We start from the raw sequence: 20,368 nt of genomic DNA on the forward strand, positions 1-20,368 counted from the left end.
GGGGTGTTGCCTGGGGTTGGGGAAGGAGGGGGCTGCCCTGGAGTGCTGGCAGGGAGGGCAACTTCTCTGTAGACCATGTCTAGTACAGTCACCCATTTAGGAGCACTGCAGGCAATGCCCCTGTGGCAGTGACCTTGGTGTCTCTGTCTCCCTCTGATGCAGCCCCGCCAACTGTCCATGGACTGCAGCTCCACAGCCCCGGGAGCCCATCCAGCCTGGAGGCCTCATGGGGTGAAGCCCCGGAGGAGCAGGATGGCTATCGCCTTCTCCTCTACCACCTAGAATCCCAGACATTGGCACATAATATCTCCATGCCCCCGGGCACCCTGTGCTACAATTTTGGAGACCTCTTGCCAGGTAGTGAGTATATTTTGGAAGTTAACACCTAGGCTAGCAACCTCCCAGCAAAAACCAGCCTCCCTCAGTGGACAGATAAGCTGGGCACTTGGGCAAGGCCCCAGGTGGCAGCCAATCTGGGAGTGGTGAGAATGGTGGAAAGTCCGGCGCCTCACAGGCAGCCGTGCCCCAATGTGCCTGGGCTTTTGTGCTCCCTAGTGCCAGGGTCCCTGCAAGCATCCTGCTCCAGGGGTCTTTCTTGAGCCGGACTTTGTTCTCTCCATCCTTCCTGCAGCCCCTGTGTCTCCGGATCACCTGGTACTGCATACCCAGGGCACCAGTGCCTTGCAAGCCTTTGGGAATGGCTCCAAGGGGGGCTGCCTGGCTCCACGTGGTGCTTATAGACCTCCTAGGTGGCACCAACCTGATGGCAGTAGTCAGACGGGGAGTCTCCCATCACACCTTCCTTCACCTGTCTCCGGGTACCCCCTATGAGCTGACGTTCAGTGTTGCTGCCGGGCCCCATTAGGCAGTGGGGCCCAATGCCACAGAGTGGACCTGGGAGTGCCTTTTGGGGTAAAGGAGACACAGCCGAGACTTCCCATCTCTTCTCCATGGGTCAAGTAGCCAGGATGCAACAGGCAGGGGAGGCGGCGTCTTTGGAGGCTCAGAGGGAGTGCACCTCCAGTTGGCTGGTGGTGGGCACCTATCTGAGGGGATGATGGTGGTGACAGTAGTTGTCAATTGAACCCTTCTGTGTGCTGGACTCTGCTAAGCACTTTCTGTTTTTGTTTTGTTTTGTTTTGTTTTGTTTTTGTTTTTTGAGATGAAGTCTCGCTCTGTTGCCAGGCTGGAGTGCAGTGCCGTAATCTCAGTTCACTGCAACCAGGGGAGGGAGGTCAGAGCAGGGGAGAGGCTCAGAAGAGCTGGGCAGGGGGCACCAAAGGGCTGCAGGCGGTATATGGACCCCTCACCAAATTGCCTTTCTCTTCAGGTCCCCTGGCACCACAGTTACTGGAGGTTATCAGCAGGGGCGGCCCCTCTGACCTGGCCATTGACTGGGCCCCAGCACCAGGACAGCGGGAAGGCTACAGGGTCGCTTGGCACTAGGAGGGCAGCCAGAGGTCACTGGGCGGTCTTGTTGACTTGGGCCCGGACAATTCCAGCCTGACTTTGAGGAGTCTGGTGCCCAGCTCCTGCTGTGCCGTGTCAGTGTGGGCCTGGGCGGGGAACCTTAACTCCAGCATTCAGAAGATCCACACCTGTACTTGTGAGTTCCTGGCTGCAGCCTGTGGGAGGCCAGCCCCAGGTGGTGGACTGGGGGACTGGCATCCTCTACTCTGCACTTCTATGTGCCATATTCTTTTTTTTTTTTTTTTGAGATGAATCTCACTGTGTTACCCAGGCTGGAGTGCAGTGGCGGGATCTCAGCACATTGTAACCTTCAACCCCTGGGTTCAAGTGATTCTCCTGCCTCAACCTCCTGAGTAGCTGGAATTACAGGTGCCCGCCACCTTGCCTGGCTAATTTTTGTATTTTTATTTTATTTTATTTTTCTTTTAGTAGAGATGGAGTTTCACCATGTTGGCTAGGCTGGTCTTGAACTTCTGACCTCAAACAGTCTGTTCACCTGGGCCTCCCAAAGTGCTGGGATTACAGGAGTGAGCCACTGTGGCTGAACTGTGTGCCATATATTTTTTTTTTCCCAAGATGGAGGCTTGCTCTGTCACCCAGGCTGGAGTGCAGTGGCGTGATCTCGGCTCACTGCAACCTCCACCTCCAGGGTTCAAGCAATTCTCCTGCCTCAGCCTCCCAGGTAGCTGGGATTACAGGTGCCTGCTACCACACCTGGCTAATTTTTGTATTTTTAGTAGAGACGGGGTTTCACCATGTTGGCCAGGCTGGTCTTGAAGTCCTGGCCTCATGATCTGCCCACTTCGGCCGCCCAAAGTGCTGGGATTACAGGCATGAGCTACTGCGCCTGGCCTTGTGTGCCATATTCTTGACTCAGAAGGCCATGAGTACAAGATGAGACTTTTCATGAATCTATCTGCAAGCAATTTCTACCTCCTTCCATCTGGTTAGCTATATACCCACCATCTATCCACCATCTATCCACCGTCCATCCATCCATCTATCCATCCACCATCCATCCATCCATCCCACAATTATTTAATGAATGACTGTCATTTTCTTGGCATGAAACCAGTTGCTGAGGCCAAAATGATGAATAGTCCTCAGTGCCTCAGGAAGATAAGTAAGCAGATGGCTTACTTTATATATCATAATACCTGTTAATGCACTAATTGGAATGTGCATAATGTATTAGCTTGAACTCTATGAAACTCCATTCCTATTGGTTAAAATGGCTGCATCTCAGGAATTTTATGTGGTTCAGTCTAATCTTTTAGGACTCACAAAAGGGACATCTGCTTAAAAAGTCAGAGGAGGTTTCCCGGAGAAGAGTGAGCTGAGTGAGAGCAAGCTGGTGGGGGACAGGGTGGGGTCCTGCCCAGAGGCATCTGCTGGGGCTGGGGAGGATGGGTAGAGAGGACCTTAGCAGGAGGCTAAGCGTGCACCAAGGTCCACAGGCCAGAGATAGACTGAACCGGAACTGAACGTCAGCAGGTGAGCTGGAGACTGGGGCCCTCAGAGGTGTGAGGGTTGGCGCCATGCCCTCAAAGGGCAGACAGGGAGGAAGCGGGGCAGCAGGTGTCTGGGCAAGCATCTGTCTAAGAGGGTTTCCTTGGAAGGAAAGGAGGGTGGCCTTTGAGCCCTGTGGAAGCGGGGGTTTTAGGTGGGGAGTGCTGGGAGCTTGCCTGGGGACTGAGGAGATGGGTGTAGCTCATGGGGGGAGAGGCAGGGGATTCGGGTGACTCCACATCTATTTCTCCCTTGTCCTTCCTCCAGTCCCTGCTCCTCCTGCCAACTTGAGCCTGAACCTTGCCATCCAGCCTCCTGCCCTGAGGGCTTCCTGGAGTCCCCCATCAGTGGGGAGGGAGGACTTCCAGGCGCAGCTTTATAGCCTGAGGCCTCTGACTCTGGAAAGGGAGGAGACTCTGGCTGTAGAGGTCCAGAACTTCTCCTGGGCCTAGCTGTCTCCGGGCACCGAGTTCCTGGTGCAGCTGGTCACCCTGCAGGGGCCGGATCAGAGCAGCATCACCAACGCCGCAGGCTGGACATGTGAGTGCCGTCTGATGGCCCTCCCCTACCGTGCTCCTTGGATTCCCAGGGAGCTGCATGTCCCCTTGGCCTCTGTGGTCTTCAGGCAGGCAGCTGGGCTGATGGTGGGGCAAGTACCAGCTTAGGGTTGTTCCCTCAGTCCCTAGGCACCAGGTAACCCCACTCCCCTCACTGGGACTCCCCCAGGGCCCTGGCCCTTTAGGCCTTCTAGAAGGTGGGCAGACCCTTCTTAGAAGGGGTTTGCTGACTTGTATAGTGGCCCTGGGCATGACATTCCTCATGCTCTCTCATGGCTGGCAGTAGGGAGGTGAGTGATAGTGGGCCACAAGTGGTTAATCATAACAATAGCAAAGCCGGGCTCGGTGGCTCATGCCTGTAATCCCAGCACTTTGGGAGGCCAAGGCGGGTGGGTCACTTGAGGTCAGGAGTTCGAGACCAGCCTGGCCAACATGGTAAAACCCCATCTCTACTAAAAATACAAAAATTAGCTTGAGGTAGAGGTTGCAGAGCCGAGATCGCACCACTGTACTCCAGCCTGGGTGACAGAGTGAGACCACTTCTCTCAAAAAAAAAAAAAAAAAAAAAAAAATCATAACAGCAATGGCTAGCGTTTACTGGGCACTCAGCCAGGTCTTCTACCTGTGTGCCCTCATTAAGTCTCATAACACCAAGCCTAGGAAGTAGTTACTGTGGTTTTCTCCATTTCACAGATGAGGCAACTGAGGCAGAGAAACAGAAAATAACTTGCGCCAGGTTCCTCAGCACAGTGGGGAGTTGGGATTCAAGCAGGCAGTGTGACCAGCTCCATGCTCCTTGCCTTTACTGAAGTGCAGGACACGTGGGGAGATTTTCTCCTCCCTGGAAGCCCTGGGGGCCCATAGAGTTGGGTTGGGAATCCCCTCCCATGTGGCCTGAGTCCTCCCGCTCTTTCTGCCTGTGGAGCCCTTGGTGGAGCTGAGGGACAGATGGACCTCCCCACCCTCAGCGCATCCGTCTCCAATGTGGTGGCTCCTTCCACCCCTGCCCTAGGTCTCCCCTCCCAGCCTCCTCCTGCCCCTGTCACTGTTGTCTGGATCCTGCCTGGAGTAAAGACTAGGAGGGAGCTGGAAAGAGGTCACCCTGGGAGTCAGGAGACCTGGGTTCTAGCTGGGACTCAGCCCCTAGAGCAAACCTTGGCCCTCTTTGAGCCTCAGTGTCCCCATTTATAAAGAAGTGTTGACTTTTGGGCCAGGCTTGTGTGGCTCCTGAGTTCAAGTGAGTTCAAGCTCTGGGGGTGGAGGGATGCTGCCTGGACCTCCAGATACCTGCCTGTTCATCCTCGTAAGGGTCTTTTTTTTGAAACGAAGTCTCCCTCTGTCTACCAGGCTGGAGTGCAGTGGTGTGATCTCGACTCACTGCAACCTCTGCCTCCCAGGTTCAAGTCATTTTCCTGCCTCAGCCTCTGGAGTAGCTGGGATTACAGGCCCCTGCCACCATGTGCGGCAAAGTTTTGTATTTTTAGTAGAGTTGGGGTTTCGCCACATTGGCCAGGCTGGTCTCGAACTCCTGACCTCAAGTGATCCACCTGCCTCAGCCTCCCAAGGTGCTGGGATTATAGGCGTGAGCCACCACACCTGGCTGCACATAAGGGTCTTTTTTTTTTTTTGAGCTGGAGTCTTACTCTGTTGCCCAGGAGGCTGGAGTGTAGTGGCACAATCTCGGCTCACTGCAACCTCTGCCTCTGGGTTCAAGCAATTCTCCTGCCTCAGCCTCCCGAGTATTTGGGATTACAGGTGCCCACCACCATGCCCAGCTAATTTTTGTATTTTCAGTAGAGACAGGTTTCACCATGTTGGCCAGGCTGGTCTCGAGCTCCTGACCTCAGGTGATCCACCTGCCTAGACCTCCCAAAGTGCTGGGATTATAGGCATGAGCCACCGCACTCGGCCATAAGGGTCTTTAAAAGCTACTTTGTGCAGGGGCTGGGAGAAGGGACACGGTTTAACACTCATGCTGCCCAGCCTAGCTCTGCCTTGAGAGCGGTGGGAGTGTGGTGAGAGTAAGTGATTAGTTCATCTGTTCAACTCAGGCTTAGCCTGGACTCTGCTGCCTGGGGTCAGTGGCGGGCCCTGCTTTCCAGTGGAATCCTGGGCTCACTGGATGCCCTGAAATGGTGTCTCTAGCTCCTGGGTGTTTATTGATAGGGCCAAGGATGGAGGGAGAAATTGGGGATCTTTGGGGAGGAGGAGCCAGAGATTTAGTGTAGATCTTTTCTCCCTTTTCTCTACACCCTCCATATCTTGCACTCCTCGCAAGCCTGCTTGCCCCTCCTCTGGTAAATGTGATGAGTGAAGGTCCCACCCAGCTCTGGGCTTCCTGGGTTCATGCCCCCAGGGGCTGAGACGGCTACCAGGTGACCCTGTACCAGGCAGGCACCCAGGCAAGCACCAGCACTGTGGGAGCCAAGGTGGCCAGCACAAGCTTTTTGAGTCTGACTCCAGGCACAAAGTACGAGGTGGAGGTTGTCACGTAGGGTGGGCCCCTCCACACTGCAGCAGCCAACACCTCTGGCTGGACCCGTGAGGCATGGGGAAGGCAGAGATGCAGGAGAGGTGAGCAAGGCTGCCTCAGAGAGCCCTGGGTCTTCCCTCAGTGGTGCCCCCTTTAGCCCATTTTCCATCTCCACACCTCAGGGCCCTGCAGGGGTCAACAGGCCCATGGCATCAAGCATGGGACTCTGGGGAGTGGGGCTGGTGGCCTGGCTGACTGTTCTCCCTCCCTCTTTCCCTCCCTCTGTAGCCCTGCGCCCACCCAGTGAATTGTTGGTGTCCAGCCATGCAAGCACCACTGTGGTCAGCCTGGCCTGGGTCAGCGGCCCCTTGGGGGTACACAGTCTCGGAACAAGAAGGGGATCCCAACTCTCAGAGGTGAGGCACCTCTCCTGGGAGCACCCCCTGGTGCCAGGTCAAGCTCACCTCATCCTGAGGGGCCTCATACCTGGATGCAACCTCTCCCTGTCAGTGCTGTGCCAGGTGGGGCCGCTGCAGGCGTCCACTCACCGCGTGGTGCTGCTTGTTGGTATGCTGACGTCAGCAGTGGGAGGATGAAGGTGCCCGGAGATGCAGGTCCGATCCGGGCGGCAGCCCACTGCCTGCTCGGCTCTGAGCCACTGCTCTCTCCAGATGGATGCTGCACCCACTCTGCTCTGGGTTATGCCCCTCATGCTTCTCCAGGTGGGCAGTCATGTCCAAAGGAGATGTTTTTCCGCCTGGCAGAGACCCCTTTCCGTGGGCATAAATGCCCAGTCCCTCTGTGCCTGCAGATTTCGAGAGCCCTTCACCCAGAAGCCCTGCTTATGGGGAGTGCACTGACCCCCACCCAACACAGAGCCTTTTGATTCCCACAGAGCCTGGCCCTGTGGAGGATATGCAGTGCCAGCCTGAGGCCACCTTCCTGGCCCTGAACTGGATGGTGCCTGCTGCGGACCGCCGGTGGGCACCTGTGTGGTGGTGGCTGAGCAGCTGGCGGCAGGAGGGAATGCCCACCTCATGGGCATTCATGTCAATGTCAGCATGTTCCAGGCTGACACCTCCAAAAATGCAGTCCTGTTGCCCAGCCTGGTGCCTGCCACTTCCTATCGCCTCAGCCTCGCCGTGCTGGGCAGGAACGGTCTGTGGAGTTGGGCAGTCGCTCTGGTGTGCTCCACTTCTGCTGAGGGTAGGCAACTTCTCTGTGCAGAAGACATGCTCCCACAGTTCCATGTCTTCCTGGGGATGTCACTCCCCGGGTCCCGGCTGCTTGAGGCTTTCTCTGTGCTCCAGGGCCCAGCCCTTTCCTCTGGCCCTGATCTTGCTAGTTTGATACCATAGTTTTGAGCCTTGTGTCCTGGTACCCTAGCCCGGGAACCTTCTAGTCCTTATTTAATTATTTCCCTTAGCCCAAAGTGTTGGGATTACAGGCGTGAGCCACTGCACCCAGCCTTGGTTATTTAGCCCCTGGCACTGAGGGGCACTGGGGCTATGAAAGTATGGTCCCTGCCCTTGAAGATGGGTTGCTAGGCACCCAGTCAGGTCCTCACAGTCCTCTCCATCCCCAGCCAAGCATTCCCCAGCGTTAGCCCCACCCCTGAGCTGGAGCCTGGGACAGAAATGGGAGTGATGATCCCGCAGGGTATGTTTGGCAAGGATGATGGGCAGATCCAGTGGTACGGCATTATTGCCACCATCAACATGTCACGTGAGTCCTGGGCCCAGGAGGGGATGGGGAGACCCTAGCCGTGGCATGGAGTGGGTGACGGCGGTGGGGTAAGATGGGGCTGCGACTGGTAAGATGAAGTATGTGAGGCTGGTGTCAGTCTCGGAGCAGGAAGGGGGACCAGAGTGTTCTAGAGGAGAGTGCTAATGTGATTAGTGGGTACCCGCTAGAGAGATAGGGCAGCCCCTCTGTGGCAGGAAGAGAGGCCTCGGCCCCACTGCCCACCCTGCGCTGCCAGTTCCGCACTCCTCTCTCAGTGCCTCAGCCTTCCGGGGAAACCATCAACCATACATGGCATGAACGCTACTACAGAGGACGTGACTCCTACCTGGCCGTCCTGCTCCCAACCCCTTCTACCCGGAGCCCTGGGCTGTGCCGAGATCCTGGACAGTGCCTGTGGGTACAGAGGACTGTGGCCACACCAAAGAGATGTGCAATGGGCAGCTCAAGCCAGGTTCCCAGTATAGGTGAGCGCTAAGGCTGAAGGGAGTGATGAAACTTGTAAGTTTCATTTGTGGTTTGTAAAGAAACAAGAGATCTGGATTGATTTATAAACAGAATGCATGTGATGGTCCATTAAGGCCAACAGAGTTATTTTGACTGAGCTTCCTGGCAGACAAGGCAAAACCCCAAACATCTATCTGTTACATGGTTCTTTCTTCAAAAAGGAAAGTGGAGTATATTGTTTCAGCTTGCCAGGGCAGTTCCCAGGATATCCATGTACCTATGTTTTTCTTTTTCTTTTTCTTTTTTGAGAAAGTCTTATTGTGTCACCCCGGCTGGAGTGCAGTGGCTGATCTCGGCTCACTGCAACCTCTGCCTCTCAGGTTCAAGCGATTCTCCTGCCTCAACCTCCCGACTAGCTGGGACCACAGACACAGGTCATCATGGCTGGCTGATTTTTGTATTTTTAGTAGAGATAGGGTTTCACCATGTTGGCCAGGCTGGTCTCCAACTCCTGACCTCAGGTGATCTGCCTGCCTCGGCTTCCTAAAGTGCTGGGATTACAGGGGTGCCAGGCTCAGGTACCTATTTCTAGAGCTTCCTCTTACTCTCAGGCAAGGAAGATGGGGTTTGCTGTAAGGTGGCAGATAGCATGATATTTAACCTCTGCCAAGCTTGTCCAACCTGCCTTATTTTGTTATTGCTCTGTTCTCTTTTGTTTTAGGCCCTTAGAGCCTGAGGCCATGGTGTTTAGTTTCTGTCTCTACTGATAAGCAGATAAGAGGGGTGAGGAAGCGGCTTTACTGGCCCAACCAGAAATGGAAACTAAGAACCCATGACTGTCTCTTCTCTTCCTCGGACACCCCTTCCAGGGAGCACTTGCTGTCTGAGTGTCTATTGCTCGTGACCCAGATTGCTGGGAGGGGCTTCACCTTATTTGCCTGCCCTTCCCCAGCAGAAGGTCCTGTTTCTCTGCCCAAGTTCAGCATTGCAGCCTTTACCACGCGTGGCCCTCCTGAGACCCTTAACTCCTTCTCAGCTGTCTCAGGTAGGATGGGCACTGGGCATGGGCTCCAGCTGGACCCTGGAGATGGGGAGGAGAACTGGGAACCCTCTTGTGTGGCTCATCACCAACCAGTAGCAGGAAGGACTGAGCTTAGACTACTGGGATAACATGTCCTGCCTAGCAGAGTGGGTAGACCCAGAGCCAGTGACGAAAGTGCTCTTAGCACCAGACTTGGCCTGGGTGAGCTGAGAGTGCAGGCAGGAGAGTCTGAGGCATTGCAGTGGTCGGCTGCTGTCCACACTCATGCTACCTTCCCGCCCTGCCCCTCTATACCCGGATGCTCCCAGGCCATCGGGGCTCTAGAACAGCCCTGTCCAATAGAAATGTAAGGCAAGCCACATAAGTAATTTTAAATGTCTTTTTAAAACTACATTAAAAAGGTAAAAAGAAACAGGTGAAATTAATTTTAGTGACATTTTGTTTAAACCAAAATATCTAAAATATCAACATGTGACCCATTGAAAACACTTTTTTTTTTTTTTGAGACAGAGTCTTTCTCTGTTGCCCAGGCTGGAATGCAGTGGCGTGATCTTGGCTCACTGCAACCTCTTCCTCCCAGGTTCAAGTGATTCTCCTGCCTCTGCCTCCTGAGTAGCTGGAATTACAGGCACCCACCACCACACCCAGCTAAGTTTTGTATTTCTGGTAGAGACAGGGTTTCACCGTGTTGGCCAGGCTGGTCTTGAACTCCTGACCTCAGGTGATCCACCTGCCTTAGCCTCCCAATGTTGGGATTATAGGCGTGAGCCACTGCGGCTGGCCAAAAACACTTCTAATGAGATATTTTACATTCTTTTCTTTCTTACTATGTCTTTGAAATCTGGTGTGTATTTTACACTTACAGCAAATCATAAGTTGGAATTGCCATATTTCAAATGTTCGGTAGCTACCGTATAAGGACAGTGCAGTTCTAGAAAGTCCAGGAAACCAGGCCTCTGCCGGCTTTCTTTTCTTTTGATGGTGTCAGGGAAGGGAGTGGGGTCTTTGGGGCATCCTGAGGAGCTGGGGTCAGGGAGGGGTTGCTGGGTGTTCCCAGTTCCCATCCAGATGTTCCCCCGAGGCAGCCATGTCTGGCTTCAGTTTGATATCTGGGACTACTAGGGTAGAGGGGATTTGTCACTGTACCCTTCACCCAGAGGGTCCCAGGTCTAGGAGAGCTTGGCATGACCCCCAGGGTTTGTGGGACAAGGCTATGTTCCACTCTTCCCTTCCCTCCGCAGAGCCCCAGGCCAGTGTCTCCCCCGCAGCAGTGCCCCTGCCGGTAGTGGAGGGCCTCATGGCGGGCTGTGTCCTCACCATCTGTGCTGTGCTGGGCCTGCTGTGCTGGAGGCGGGTGAAGGGGCAGAGGTGAGTGGGAGGGAAGGCTGGGGGCTGGGGAGAACTTCGTGACTGGAGTGGGCCAGCTCCCTGCCCCTGGGGCTGCCTCCCATGTGCCCCCTCACCCTTTGCAGGGCAGGGAAGAATCCGTTTTCCCAAGAGCTGACAGCTTACAACCTGTGGTGAGTGCATTTTCTTGTGCCTCTGCCTTGTGGGGGCCATGGCGGCACTGCTGAAGCTCCCCTGGCCCCCACTCTGCTGTGACTGTGTCCCAGTCAGGGGGTTGCAAGGCTCTGCCAGACCCCCATTCTTCTTCTTCAGCCACCACACCTCCCCAAATACCTTTTCAATGCCTGGACCTCTCGCTCCCCACTCCTCTCTGCCCATGTGGCCTCTTACTCCTCCAAATGCACTCATACATAAGTCAGGGCTTTCCAGAGAAACAGAACCAACAGGGTGTGTGTGGGGAGAGGAGAGAGGAGAGCAGGGAGAGAGAGGACGGAAGGTCGGGGAGAGGAGAGGAGAGGGAGAGAGGGGGAAGAGAGAGATGTTGAGGAGTTGGCTCATGTGATTGTGGTGACTTGGTGAGTCTAGGAATCTGGGGTAGACCAGCAGGCCAAAGGCTCAGGGAAGCATCTGGAGGCAGCCTGCTGCTGGGATTCCTTGAAGGTCAGTCTTTGTTCTATGAAAGCCTTCGACTGATTAAATGAGGCCCAGCCACATTAGAGTTTACTCAGCCAACCACTTTAAATGCTAATCTCATACAAAAAAACACCTTCATGGAAACATCCAGAATAATGTTTGACCAACCTTCTGAGCACTGTGACCCAACCCAGTTGACACAAAATTAACCATCACACACACCTTCTCCAGTTCCCACCTTCTCCCTGACTAACCATGTAGATGGTATCAGGCCATAGGTCTTTCCCTCATGTCAACCTCCTGTAGGGGTCGGGGGTGTGTAGGGGTAAGGGAGTGGGGAGGTGCTGGGTGGTGGGAGAAGTAATGGGAAAGACAGCCTGGGGCTGACATTAACTGAGCGCTGGCTGTGCACAGGAGCCCTCCTCAGGACCTGGGGAGGGAGTCTATGAGACTCACGCGTGTGTGTGTGTGCACATGCGTACATGTCCCCTGCCCCTTCTCTATTCTTCCACGTTGGTGGTTTGCAGCCCAGGCTGGGCGTTGGAGGAGCTTGCTGGAAATGCACACTGTTCCACACCCAGGGTGGAATTCAGGATCCGCGTTTCCAGCAGGCCCTCAGGTGATCAGGTTGTGCCGCTAGGACTGAGGTCCTCTGCTCTGTACGTGTCACCCAGGGGAGGGCAGGGCAGGACTCTGCAAACCTAAGGCTGGAAGGCTACCCTCTCCCCCTCCCACCAGGTGGACCCACTGGCCCATCCCTATCCACAGCTTCAGGCAGAGCTAGGAGGCCAAGAGTGCTCACGCGCACCAGGCTCTCTTTTTGGAATTCGAGGTAAGGCCTGTACCACCCTTGGGCTCAGAGGAGGAAAGACTAGGACCTGTCTGAAGGTCTGGAGGAACTCCCAGTTGCACTCTTGCCCCCATTGCCCCTCTCCTGGCATGGGGTGAAATGGGTCTACTTCAGCAACCAGTGCCTGCCTTTGATCCCTGCAGGAGCTGAAGGAGGTGGGCAAGGAGCAGCCCACACTGGAGGCTGGGCTGGTGGTGCCAACACCACCAAGAACCGTTACCCACATGTGCTACCCTGTGAGTGCTGGGGACAGGAGAGAAGGCATGGCAGAGGGCTAGGGCTTGGCATGGGGGCGGGGGGCTTCATGTGCCCAGCCCTGAATGTACAGCTTTCACTCTCTGCAGATGACCACTGCAGGGTCAGGCTGACCTGGCTGGAGGGAGAGCCTCACTCTGACTACATCAACCCCAACTTCATCCCAGTAAGGGCCACCAGTGAGGCTGTCCGTGGGATCTGGGATCTGCTCAGGAGATGGACTGGTTTGCAGGCCGCACTGGCCTTCGTTAGCTGTAGCAGCTCTCTAGGAGATCACCAGCTTGGGCTTCATGAGCTCAACCCAGCAGCTGTCTAGCAAGGGCCTACTGTGTGCTGGGCTCTGTGCTGTGCTCTGTGCTGGGCCTGCAGGAGGCAGAGCTGAGTTAGCCACATTTCCCACCTTCAAAGGAGCACGTGGGCGCGCGTGTGACATTCACCACACATTGTGACAAGGGCTGTAATAGAGGAAAAAACACTGCTCAGGGCACATGGAGGAAGGAGAAACTTCCTCCACCTGAGGAATCAAGAAAGGCTTCCCAGAGGAGGGGACATTTGATTTATGGAAGGATGAGTAACATTTTGATAAGTGATGAGAGAGGGAAGGACATTCTGTTGACTGGAAGGAGCAGCCAGAGAACAGCCAGGCAGTAACGTTCAGGCAGTGTGTGTGTGTGTGGGTGGGTGGGTGGGGGGGAATGGTGCGTAGGGGTGAGGGAATGGGGAAGTGCTGGGTGGTGGGAGATGTAATGGGAAAGATAGCCTGGGGCTGAAGGAAGGAGGGCTTGATTGTTAGGCTGAGGGCTTTGGACTCTATTTGGTGGGTAACGGGGAGCCTTAGAAGATTTTTGAGCATGGAAGAAACGCAGTTTGGTTTTAGGAAGGCGACTCTGGGTGGGTGAAGAGGGTGACCTAGGTGGGCTATTTAATGCATGTCAGTATCTTGTTTTCATTGGGGTTTTTCTTGTCCCTTTGGGGCAGGACAGGGATGGAGTGGTGTCTCTGAAGTCAGCCCTCCTGGTTTGCATTCTGGGTGCACATGTGTTCTTGTGTTTGCACACATGCAGGTGTGTGCACAGCATCCTCACTCCTGGAGGTCGAATGTCGGAAATCTGCTGTGTGCTTCACACCAAGCATCGCCCGTTAACATGTTCCTGACCTCTGTCCCCTACACCCCAGGGCTACACCCATGCACCCACAGGAATTCATTGCCCCTCAGGGGCCTCTCAAGAAAATGCTGGAGGACGTCTGGCAGCTAGTGTGGGAGCCGCAGGTCCGCGTCGTCGTCGTGCTGACTGTCGGCCTGAAGAACGGGAGGATGAGTGCGCCTTGCAGTCTCCTGGAAAGGCCACCAGGTGGCGCACGTTCTCCTTGCGGGAATGGTTCCATTGGCATCTTCCCACAGGGAAGGCGGGGCAGACTGGAGTGAGGCCAATCAGGCCTGGAGGGTGGTGGAACCACCTCCCACTCAGACCCAGGATGGGGTCGTCCCTGGGATGGGGAGGCAGTGGGAGGAACCAGGTATGTAAGCTCCCAGCTTGGCTTAGTTTCTACGGGCTTCTTGCTCTGGGCAGAGAAGGCAGCAAGGGGTAGGGACTGCCCAGGGCTGGTGTCAAAGGTACCATCATGGATCCTTCCTTTTGATAAGCCTGGCAGATGCAGGGCCGTGGGACACACAGAGAGGCTGCCGAGTCTGTCCTCTTGCTGGATCAGTGAGCCCAGGGCCAATGGCTGCTGAATAAGGGCTGTCCTGTCTGGCACAGGAGCCTAGCAGCTGACTCAGAATCCTGAGGGTCATGAGAGGTCTGAGGGCGAGGCTGCCGGAGCCCAGGCGAGGGAAAGTGGCTCCTGGAGGAGGGAGCCTTGGAGCTGGGTCATTACAAAGAGCAGAATCCCAGCAGAGTGGCAGGGACCAGAAATGTGGGTGGGGAGGGGTGGGACTGGGTAAAGCAGGGGGCAGCAGTGACAGGGCTGGACCCACAGCTGCCCTTCCCCTCTCCAACCCTCTGGCCCCAGGTGCTGTGTGAGCGTTACTGGCCGGCAGAATCTACCCTGGTCATCTGTGGTCACATCACCATCCACCACCTGGCCAAGGAGCCTGAGGATGAGTGGACCAAGCGGGAATTCCAGCTGCAGCACATGCGTGCCCTGAGGATGAGCGGGTGGGACAGGTTTTAGAGCTGAGATCTCTGAGATGGTTGCCTCACCTCCTGGGTCCCTGGAGCCCTCTCTTTCTGAGGACCACAAGCACTCAGCCACCCCTAGGGAAGTGTGTGTTTGGAAGGGGAAGGGAGGCACAGAGAAGGTTAAGGGCTTATCTGAGGCCACACAGTGAGGGAAAGGAAAAGCAGGGGAGACATGATGGTTCCTGACCTCCCCCATGCCAGCTCAGGGTTCCTGCCTCACCCCATGCCCCCTGTGTCCATCTGCCTTCCCAGGTTGTGCACTCCTGGAGCAGCAAAGCCAGGGACCTGAATCACTCCTCTGCCCGGCACCCTGTATATGCAGAGGTTACCCAGGAAGCTAGAGAAGGACCCCAGGGCTCAGAAAGCATCCTGAGGGGGGAGACATAACTGCCACCCTCAAGGAACAGTTGGTCTGCATCACCCCTACCCTTGGGCAGCTGGGGAAGAAAGCGTGAGGTCGGTGGCACAGGAGCCTGGAGTTAGGAAGATAAGGAACAGCAACAGGGCCCCTCTGCCTCCTTGCCCCCTTCCCACCCCCTTCTCAGGTTGCCCAGCACCAGCAGCAGAGGGTGAAGCAACTATGGTTCACCACCTGGCCCAACCACAGCATCCTCGAGGCCCCCAGCTCCCTGCTCGCCTTTATGGAGCTGGTACAGGAGCAGGCAAGGGCCACCCAAGGCATGGGACCCATCCTGGTGCACTGCAGGTGAGGGCAGGTGTGTGCATAGGGTAGAGAGCCCCCTGCCTGGCCTGGGGATATGGGGAGGTCTTGGACTGTGGGGAGATCTGGGGACATGGGCAGCCCCTTTGCCCATTCAGCTCCTCAGGGGCTGTCCCTGCAGTGTGGCATGAGCCGGACGGGCACCTTCGTGGCCCTGTCGAGGCTGCTGCAGCAGCTGGAGGAGGAGCAGGTGGTAGACATGTTCCGTGCTGTGTATGCACCCTGGATGCACCGGCCCCTCATGATCCAGGCCCCGCTGAGGGCCTCGCAGACTGGGCTGGGCAGCTGGGACCCTGAAGGAGTGGGAGGGAAGTGGGTGGCCACAGGACTACAAGAGGGACCAGGAAAGAGAGCTCATGGGGCACACAGAAGACCCTGGGGAGAGGGTTTCAAAAACATCACCATCCTCTCTGGGCAGTGCTTCCTATTCTGTGAAAGGGGAGGTGGCACAGGACCCTGTCAGCGTTGACACCATGGGACGGTGGAGGGAAGGTTTCTCAGTGGCTCCCTCTTCCCTCCTACCCCATCCCTGCCTTGCTGGTCAGGGCCTGGAAAATCTCCCTGCAGGCCCCCCTCGCTTCTCGCTGAGCAGCCTGATGCCCCTCCCCCTGGCAGAGCCCGTACGTCTTCCTGCACAGCTGCCTACTGAACAAGATTCTGGAAGCGCCCTCCAACATCTCTGAGTAAGTCCCAGCTTCCCTGTGCCTCCCACAGGCAGGCTCCCTGCTCCTGTTCGTGGGCAGAGCCGAGCAGACTAGAATGGGGAGCTGGGGAACCTTGACTGCCTTCTCCCTCTCCAACCCCCCGACGAGGTCTTGGCCCATCTCTGTGATGAACTTCATGCAGGCATGTGCCAAGAGGGCAGCCAATGCCAACGCTGGCTTCTTGAAGAAGTACGAGGTACACTTCAGGCCAGGAAGTGGGTGACAGCCAAGGGCAGCCTTCCCCTGCGGAGCCAGCCCTGCAGTGGGACCTCCCAGCCTCAGGGCACCCATCTCCTTCCCAGCTCCTCCTACAGGCCATCAAGGACGAGGCTGGCTCTTCCACGCCCCCTCCTGGCTATGAGCAGGACAGCCCCATCTCCTGTGAGTCTCACTGCGGACCCTGTGGAGAGGCAGGGGGCCAGCGTGGGCTGGGGGGCCTCTGGCAGCTTCACCCTCACTGTCTTCCCTCAGATGACTGTTCTCAGGGACAGTCTTCTCCAGTGGAGGAGAGCCCCCCGATGACACGCCCGAAGCTTGGCTTTTCCCTGTGAGATGATGCTGGTTTTGCCACTGTTTCCTGCCCTCTCTGACCACCTGTACTTCCCAGGCTGGGGCTGCTGGGGGCTCCCAGAGTTGTGAGCTGGATAGGGGACACCCTCAGTCTCTGGAAGCCCATGAGCTGTGCTCTGCAGGGTGGGCCCTCTGGCCGTGACCACGTGGTGCTGACTGGCCCCGCAGGGCCAGAGGAGCTCTGGAAGCTGGTGTGGCAGCACGGGACTCATGTGCTTGTCTCTGGGTGCCCACCTGATGCCACGGAGAAGGTGAGAGAGCAGAGGACAGAGGAAGGGAGGCTCAGGAGTTAGGGCTGAGGATGGAGGCGGGGAGTTTGCGATGCTGTCTGTCACCAAGGCGGGGGCAGAGATCTCAGGAAGTTGCCTGAGCAGCCCTAACTTGGTCCCAGCCACAGGAGTTCTGGCCAACGGAGATGCAGCCCATTGTCACAGACATGGTGACGGTGCACTGGGTGGCCGAGAGCAGCACAGCGGGCTGGCTCTGTACCCTCTTCAGGGTTACACATGTAGGTGTTGGGCCACAGGACATGGGATGGTGTGTGGGGGAAGAGTCATGTGCAGGCTCCCTGCCTCTCCAGCATCAATGCCGATCATGTCTTTGCCTTTGCCCCAGGACAGCAGGAAGGAAAGGGAGGTGCAGAGACTGCAGTTTCCATACCTGGAACCTGGGCGTGAGCTGCCTGCCACCAACCTGCTGCCCTTCTTGGCTGCTGTGGGCCAGTGCTGCTCTCGGGGCAACAGCAAGAAGCCAGGCACACTGCTCAGCCGCTCCAGGTGTTGTTGGACAACAGTCTTGGGGGAGTGGACACTGGAAGCTCCTCCCTGCCCCTCTGGCATAGCCTCAGATCTCCCTGAGCCCTGCTTGGGTTATGGGTGAAAAGGACACAGTCTCACAATGGCCCCCCGTCTTCTCCACACCCTACCCTGTCCTCAGGAATATGGTGGGAATTTACCGCCTCCCTCCCTGGGCCCAGGCTGGCTGGCTGACCAAGTGTTCGGTGTCCCTTCTCAGTCCCTGCGCCCAGGTTGGGTTTCCCCACATCCCCCTACACCCCCGCCATACCCCCTTTAGGTACCTCCTCCAACGCTAGGTCAATTGCAGCAAGGGTGCGACCCAGCTGGGCACCTTCCTGGCCATGGAGCAGCTGCTGCAGCAGGCAGGGTCTGAGTGCACCGTGGATGTCTTTAACGTGGCCCTGCAGCGGTCTCAGGCCTGTAGCCTTATGACCCCAACGCTGTTGAGAGGCGACCAGAGGCGACGGGGCTGAGGTGGGGGCGTGGGGGCTCAGTTGTGGGAAGGGGCAGGGGGATGAGGGAGCTTCTGCCCAGGCCTCTAGGCAGCACCACCCGGGTAGCCACCAGGTGGCGCTGTGGACCGCTGTGCGCTCTCCCAGATGGCGCCCTAGGGGTTGGGGCACACAAGGGAACCTTTTTCTGTTAGATTGGGGCAGGCGGGGCGAGCCTCCTAATCCTGTGTCCATCTCCAGGAGCAGTATATCTACCTCTACAACTGTCTGAACAGCGCGCTGGCAGACGGGCTGCCCTGAGTTGGCACCGGTCACCGTGCAGTGTCAGAGCAGGAGAGGTTTGTGCCCTGCTGGATCGGGACAGCATTCCTGACACGTCCACGTGGGCCTGGGCTCCCTGGAAGGGCGGCCTCCACTGGGCCCTGTGCTGTGAAGGGACAGGATCTGAGAATAAAGACATGTGGCCAAGTGTGAGGCTCAGCGTGTTCTGTCTGTCCATCCTCAGACGTGAGTCCAGTGTGTGGGTTTTGTGGGCAAACATGGAGCCGGGATGGAAGCTAGGACCTGGAGTCTGGCTGAACTAAGTGACCTATAGCCCCTATGCTGTTGGTTTTTCCCATGGAGCAATCCTGTCCCCGCTAATCCTCCAGTTTCTCAGCTTCCTCAGACTTTGGTCTCTCCACATCTAGTTTCCTGTGGTGCTAAGCCCTGGATTCAGAATCACAGCTCCAAATTGTTCATCCTCTGCCCCACTACCCTGTAAGCGCCACCCTGTATACAGTAGGGTTTATCCTGTTTCCTATTTCCCTTCTCCTGCCATGCCCAGCCTTCTCTACCTGCCAGAGCCCCCAGGGGCCACCCTCAGCCCTCGACCAGGGTGGAGGTGTCAGAGCTACCCTGTTACTCAGAAGGCAGATGCTGGAGGCACCCCTCAGATGGAGTTGCCAAGTTTTCCCTGCTCCTTCCCTGTCTCCTCCTTCCTCCCCTCCACATAGGAGGAGGTGGGGGAGAAAGCAGGGAGAGCATATGGAGAAAGGAAAAACCAGGAGGAGCAGCAGAGACCAGAAAAGAGGGTGGGGAGGTAGCTGTCTGTCCCACACACTCTAGGACTGCACTGCATACCATCTGCATGATTGCTGATGGCCGCATGAACTCCTGCCTGCCTCCCTGGTCAGGCTGCGAGTTTCCAGGTGCAGTGCCTGATGCTGGACACTAACTGCTCCTGGTGGAAGGCCCTGGGAGGACACAGAGAAAGCCTGGGCAGATCAGAGCAAGAGTCCCTGAAATGGAATTGGGTCTCCCCAAGGGGAAGCGGGGAGAGCTCTTGGGCCAGCCTGAGTTCCTACTAACATGCAATGGGTCAGAAGTCAAGGGAGGGTCCTTCTCAGGCCTGGTTGAAGAAGGGTACAGAGGTCGTGCTGGCTGCGCAGCCGGGAGCTTTCCCAGAATGAGACTAAGCACTGGTCCCCTCCCACGAGGACTGAGTGTCGGTGTCCTCCATATGCCTTGTTTATCAGGAGCTGAGGGCTGGGCCCCCAATGACTCTCACAAAAGCAGGCTAGAGGCTCTGCTCTGAGCTGCCCAAGTCTGTCTCAAGCAGCTGCTGCTGAGGTTGCTCAACTATGGCTTTTCTACTCTGGGAAAATCTCACATTGGAGCAGCAGGAGCTGCAAATGAGATGGAGTCGAGGCTGTGGTTGAGTGAAGGAAGTGCAGGCTGACCTGCGGTAGCTTTCTGCCGTAGGGCAGAGGTGGCTCTATCTGTGGGTCTTTCTGGTCATGCAGGCCCATCCCCTGGCCTTCCTATGAGGCTCCTCTTCTATTTTCAGCGCCATGGCACCAACTGGAGGCCTAGGGTCAGGGTCTGCTTATTTCTTGGTCCAGCTCTGCAGTCCCTCTAGCCCTGGGAGGTTATCGGAGAGTGGAGAGGTGTTGATGAGAGGATCCTGGCATGTGGAAGTACAGGGTGGAAGAAATCCTGGATGCCTCTGAAGTCCCAGGTTTCTGGTATACCCTCTGGCTGGACCATGGGCAGACGGGGCAAAAAAGGAAGGGGGGGGCCCACAGCCTGCTCTAGCTCTGCGATGGGGCTTGGCTCAGCATGGGATAGACCAGAGAGAGCAAGAAGGAAGCACAGCCAGCTCACTATGGTCTAAGGAGAGAACAGCGATCGACTTCAGTGTTAACCACCATGCCCCTTGCTCATCAGTGCTCTGGGGCCGGCCAGGTCAGCCCCTTGGGATTCCAGCCTCAGGGTGGCTGAGCTGCAGCTGCAGCACTCGGCCTCCAGGTGGCGCCAAACCGCTTACTTTGAGGCGGGCTCTGACAACCAGCTGAGCTGCCCGCAGTCCCTCAGTCTCCCGAAGTCCTGGGAGCGGGGATCAAGGTAGTCCCCGGCCCCGTAAACCTGACAGAAGCTGCAGGAGTGCATTTCCACCCAGGGTGCGCTCAGCGGGTGGAACTCCACACCCGTTTCTCTGGAGTCAAGGCGCGGCCTCTCAGTGAGGAGACTGCTCTTGGTTGCCCACTGTCGGGTCATCTCAGCTTGTAGTGGAACCCTCCGCAGCCTGGCCTCTCCCAGAGGAGCCCCTCACTCCGCTCTCTCCTGTCCTAGAA

At 56.7% G+C, this 20,368-nt stretch overlaps 2 protein-coding genes across 20 annotated transcripts in view; both read left to right on the top strand.

Annotated features, from left to right (window-relative positions):
• The window catches only part of LOC105484730 (receptor-type tyrosine-protein phosphatase V-like), a 22,431-nt gene extending 15,217 nt beyond the window's left edge, over positions 1-7,214 (top strand). The window contains exons 6-11 of one of the 5 annotated variants that reach the window (XM_071078067.1): positions 163-360; positions 6,298-6,425; positions 6,520-6,576; positions 6,681-6,731; positions 6,905-6,989; positions 7,080-7,214. In XM_071078067.1, coding sequence (XP_070934168.1) covers positions 163-360; positions 6,298-6,425; positions 6,520-6,576; positions 6,681-6,731; positions 6,905-6,961 — 491 coding nt within the window. In that variant the 3' untranslated portion in view covers positions 6,962-6,989; positions 7,080-7,214. Of the gene's footprint in view, positions 1-162; positions 361-6,297; positions 7,000-7,069 lie in introns of those variants that run through there. The other 4 variants (XM_071078068.1, XM_071078064.1, XR_011612719.1 and 1 more) reach the window with 4 other exon arrangements.
• A 445-nt stretch (positions 7,215-7,659) lies between these two features.
• On the top strand, positions 7,660-18,222 carry LOC139358162 (uncharacterized). Of its 15 annotated transcripts, none has more exons than XM_071078006.1 (17): positions 7,660-8,219; positions 10,483-10,609; positions 10,714-10,761; positions 11,960-12,053; positions 12,215-12,307; positions 12,416-12,492; positions 13,503-13,844; positions 14,340-14,485; positions 15,055-15,225; positions 15,798-15,913; positions 16,077-16,130; positions 16,237-16,315; positions 16,542-16,755; positions 16,896-17,012; positions 17,120-17,280; positions 17,579-17,775; positions 17,994-18,222. In XM_071078006.1, the coding sequence occupies exons 1-9, from the start codon at positions 8,182-8,184 to the stop codon at positions 15,080-15,082; spliced, it is 993 nt and encodes a 330-aa protein (XP_070934107.1). In that variant the 5' UTR covers positions 7,660-8,181; the 3' UTR covers positions 15,083-15,225; positions 15,798-15,913; positions 16,077-16,130; positions 16,237-16,315; positions 16,542-16,755; positions 16,896-17,012; positions 17,120-17,280; positions 17,579-17,775; positions 17,994-18,222. The 15 variants fall into 15 exon arrangements, with proteins under 15 accessions (XP_070934107.1, XP_070934113.1, XP_070934100.1 ...); XM_071078012.1 differs by having other exon boundaries at positions 15,055-15,215; positions 15,776-15,913; XM_071077999.1 differs by having other exon boundaries at positions 15,055-15,215.
• The last annotated feature ends 2,146 nt before the right edge of the window (positions 18,223-20,368 follow it).

The sequence above is a fragment of the Macaca nemestrina genome, chromosome 1 (genome assembly GCF_043159975.1).
Source record: "Macaca nemestrina isolate mMacNem1 chromosome 1, mMacNem.hap1, whole genome shotgun sequence".
Taxonomy (NCBI): domain Eukaryota; kingdom Metazoa; phylum Chordata; class Mammalia; order Primates; family Cercopithecidae; genus Macaca; species Macaca nemestrina.

Bases quoted from the DNA above. Each gene is read 5' to 3' on its own strand.
- LOC139358162 (XM_071077995.1), top strand. From the start codon at position 8,182: ATGTGCAATGGGCAGCTCAAGCCAGGTTCCCAGTATAG. The intron at 8,220-10,482 runs GTGAGCGCTAAG...TTCCCTCCGCAG, and splicing joins AAGCCAGGTTCCCAGTATAG to AGCCCCAGGCCAGTGTCTCC. The intron at 10,762-11,959 runs GTGAGTGCATTT...CCCTCCCACCAG, and splicing joins CTGACAGCTTACAACCTGTG to GTGGACCCACTGGCCCATCC.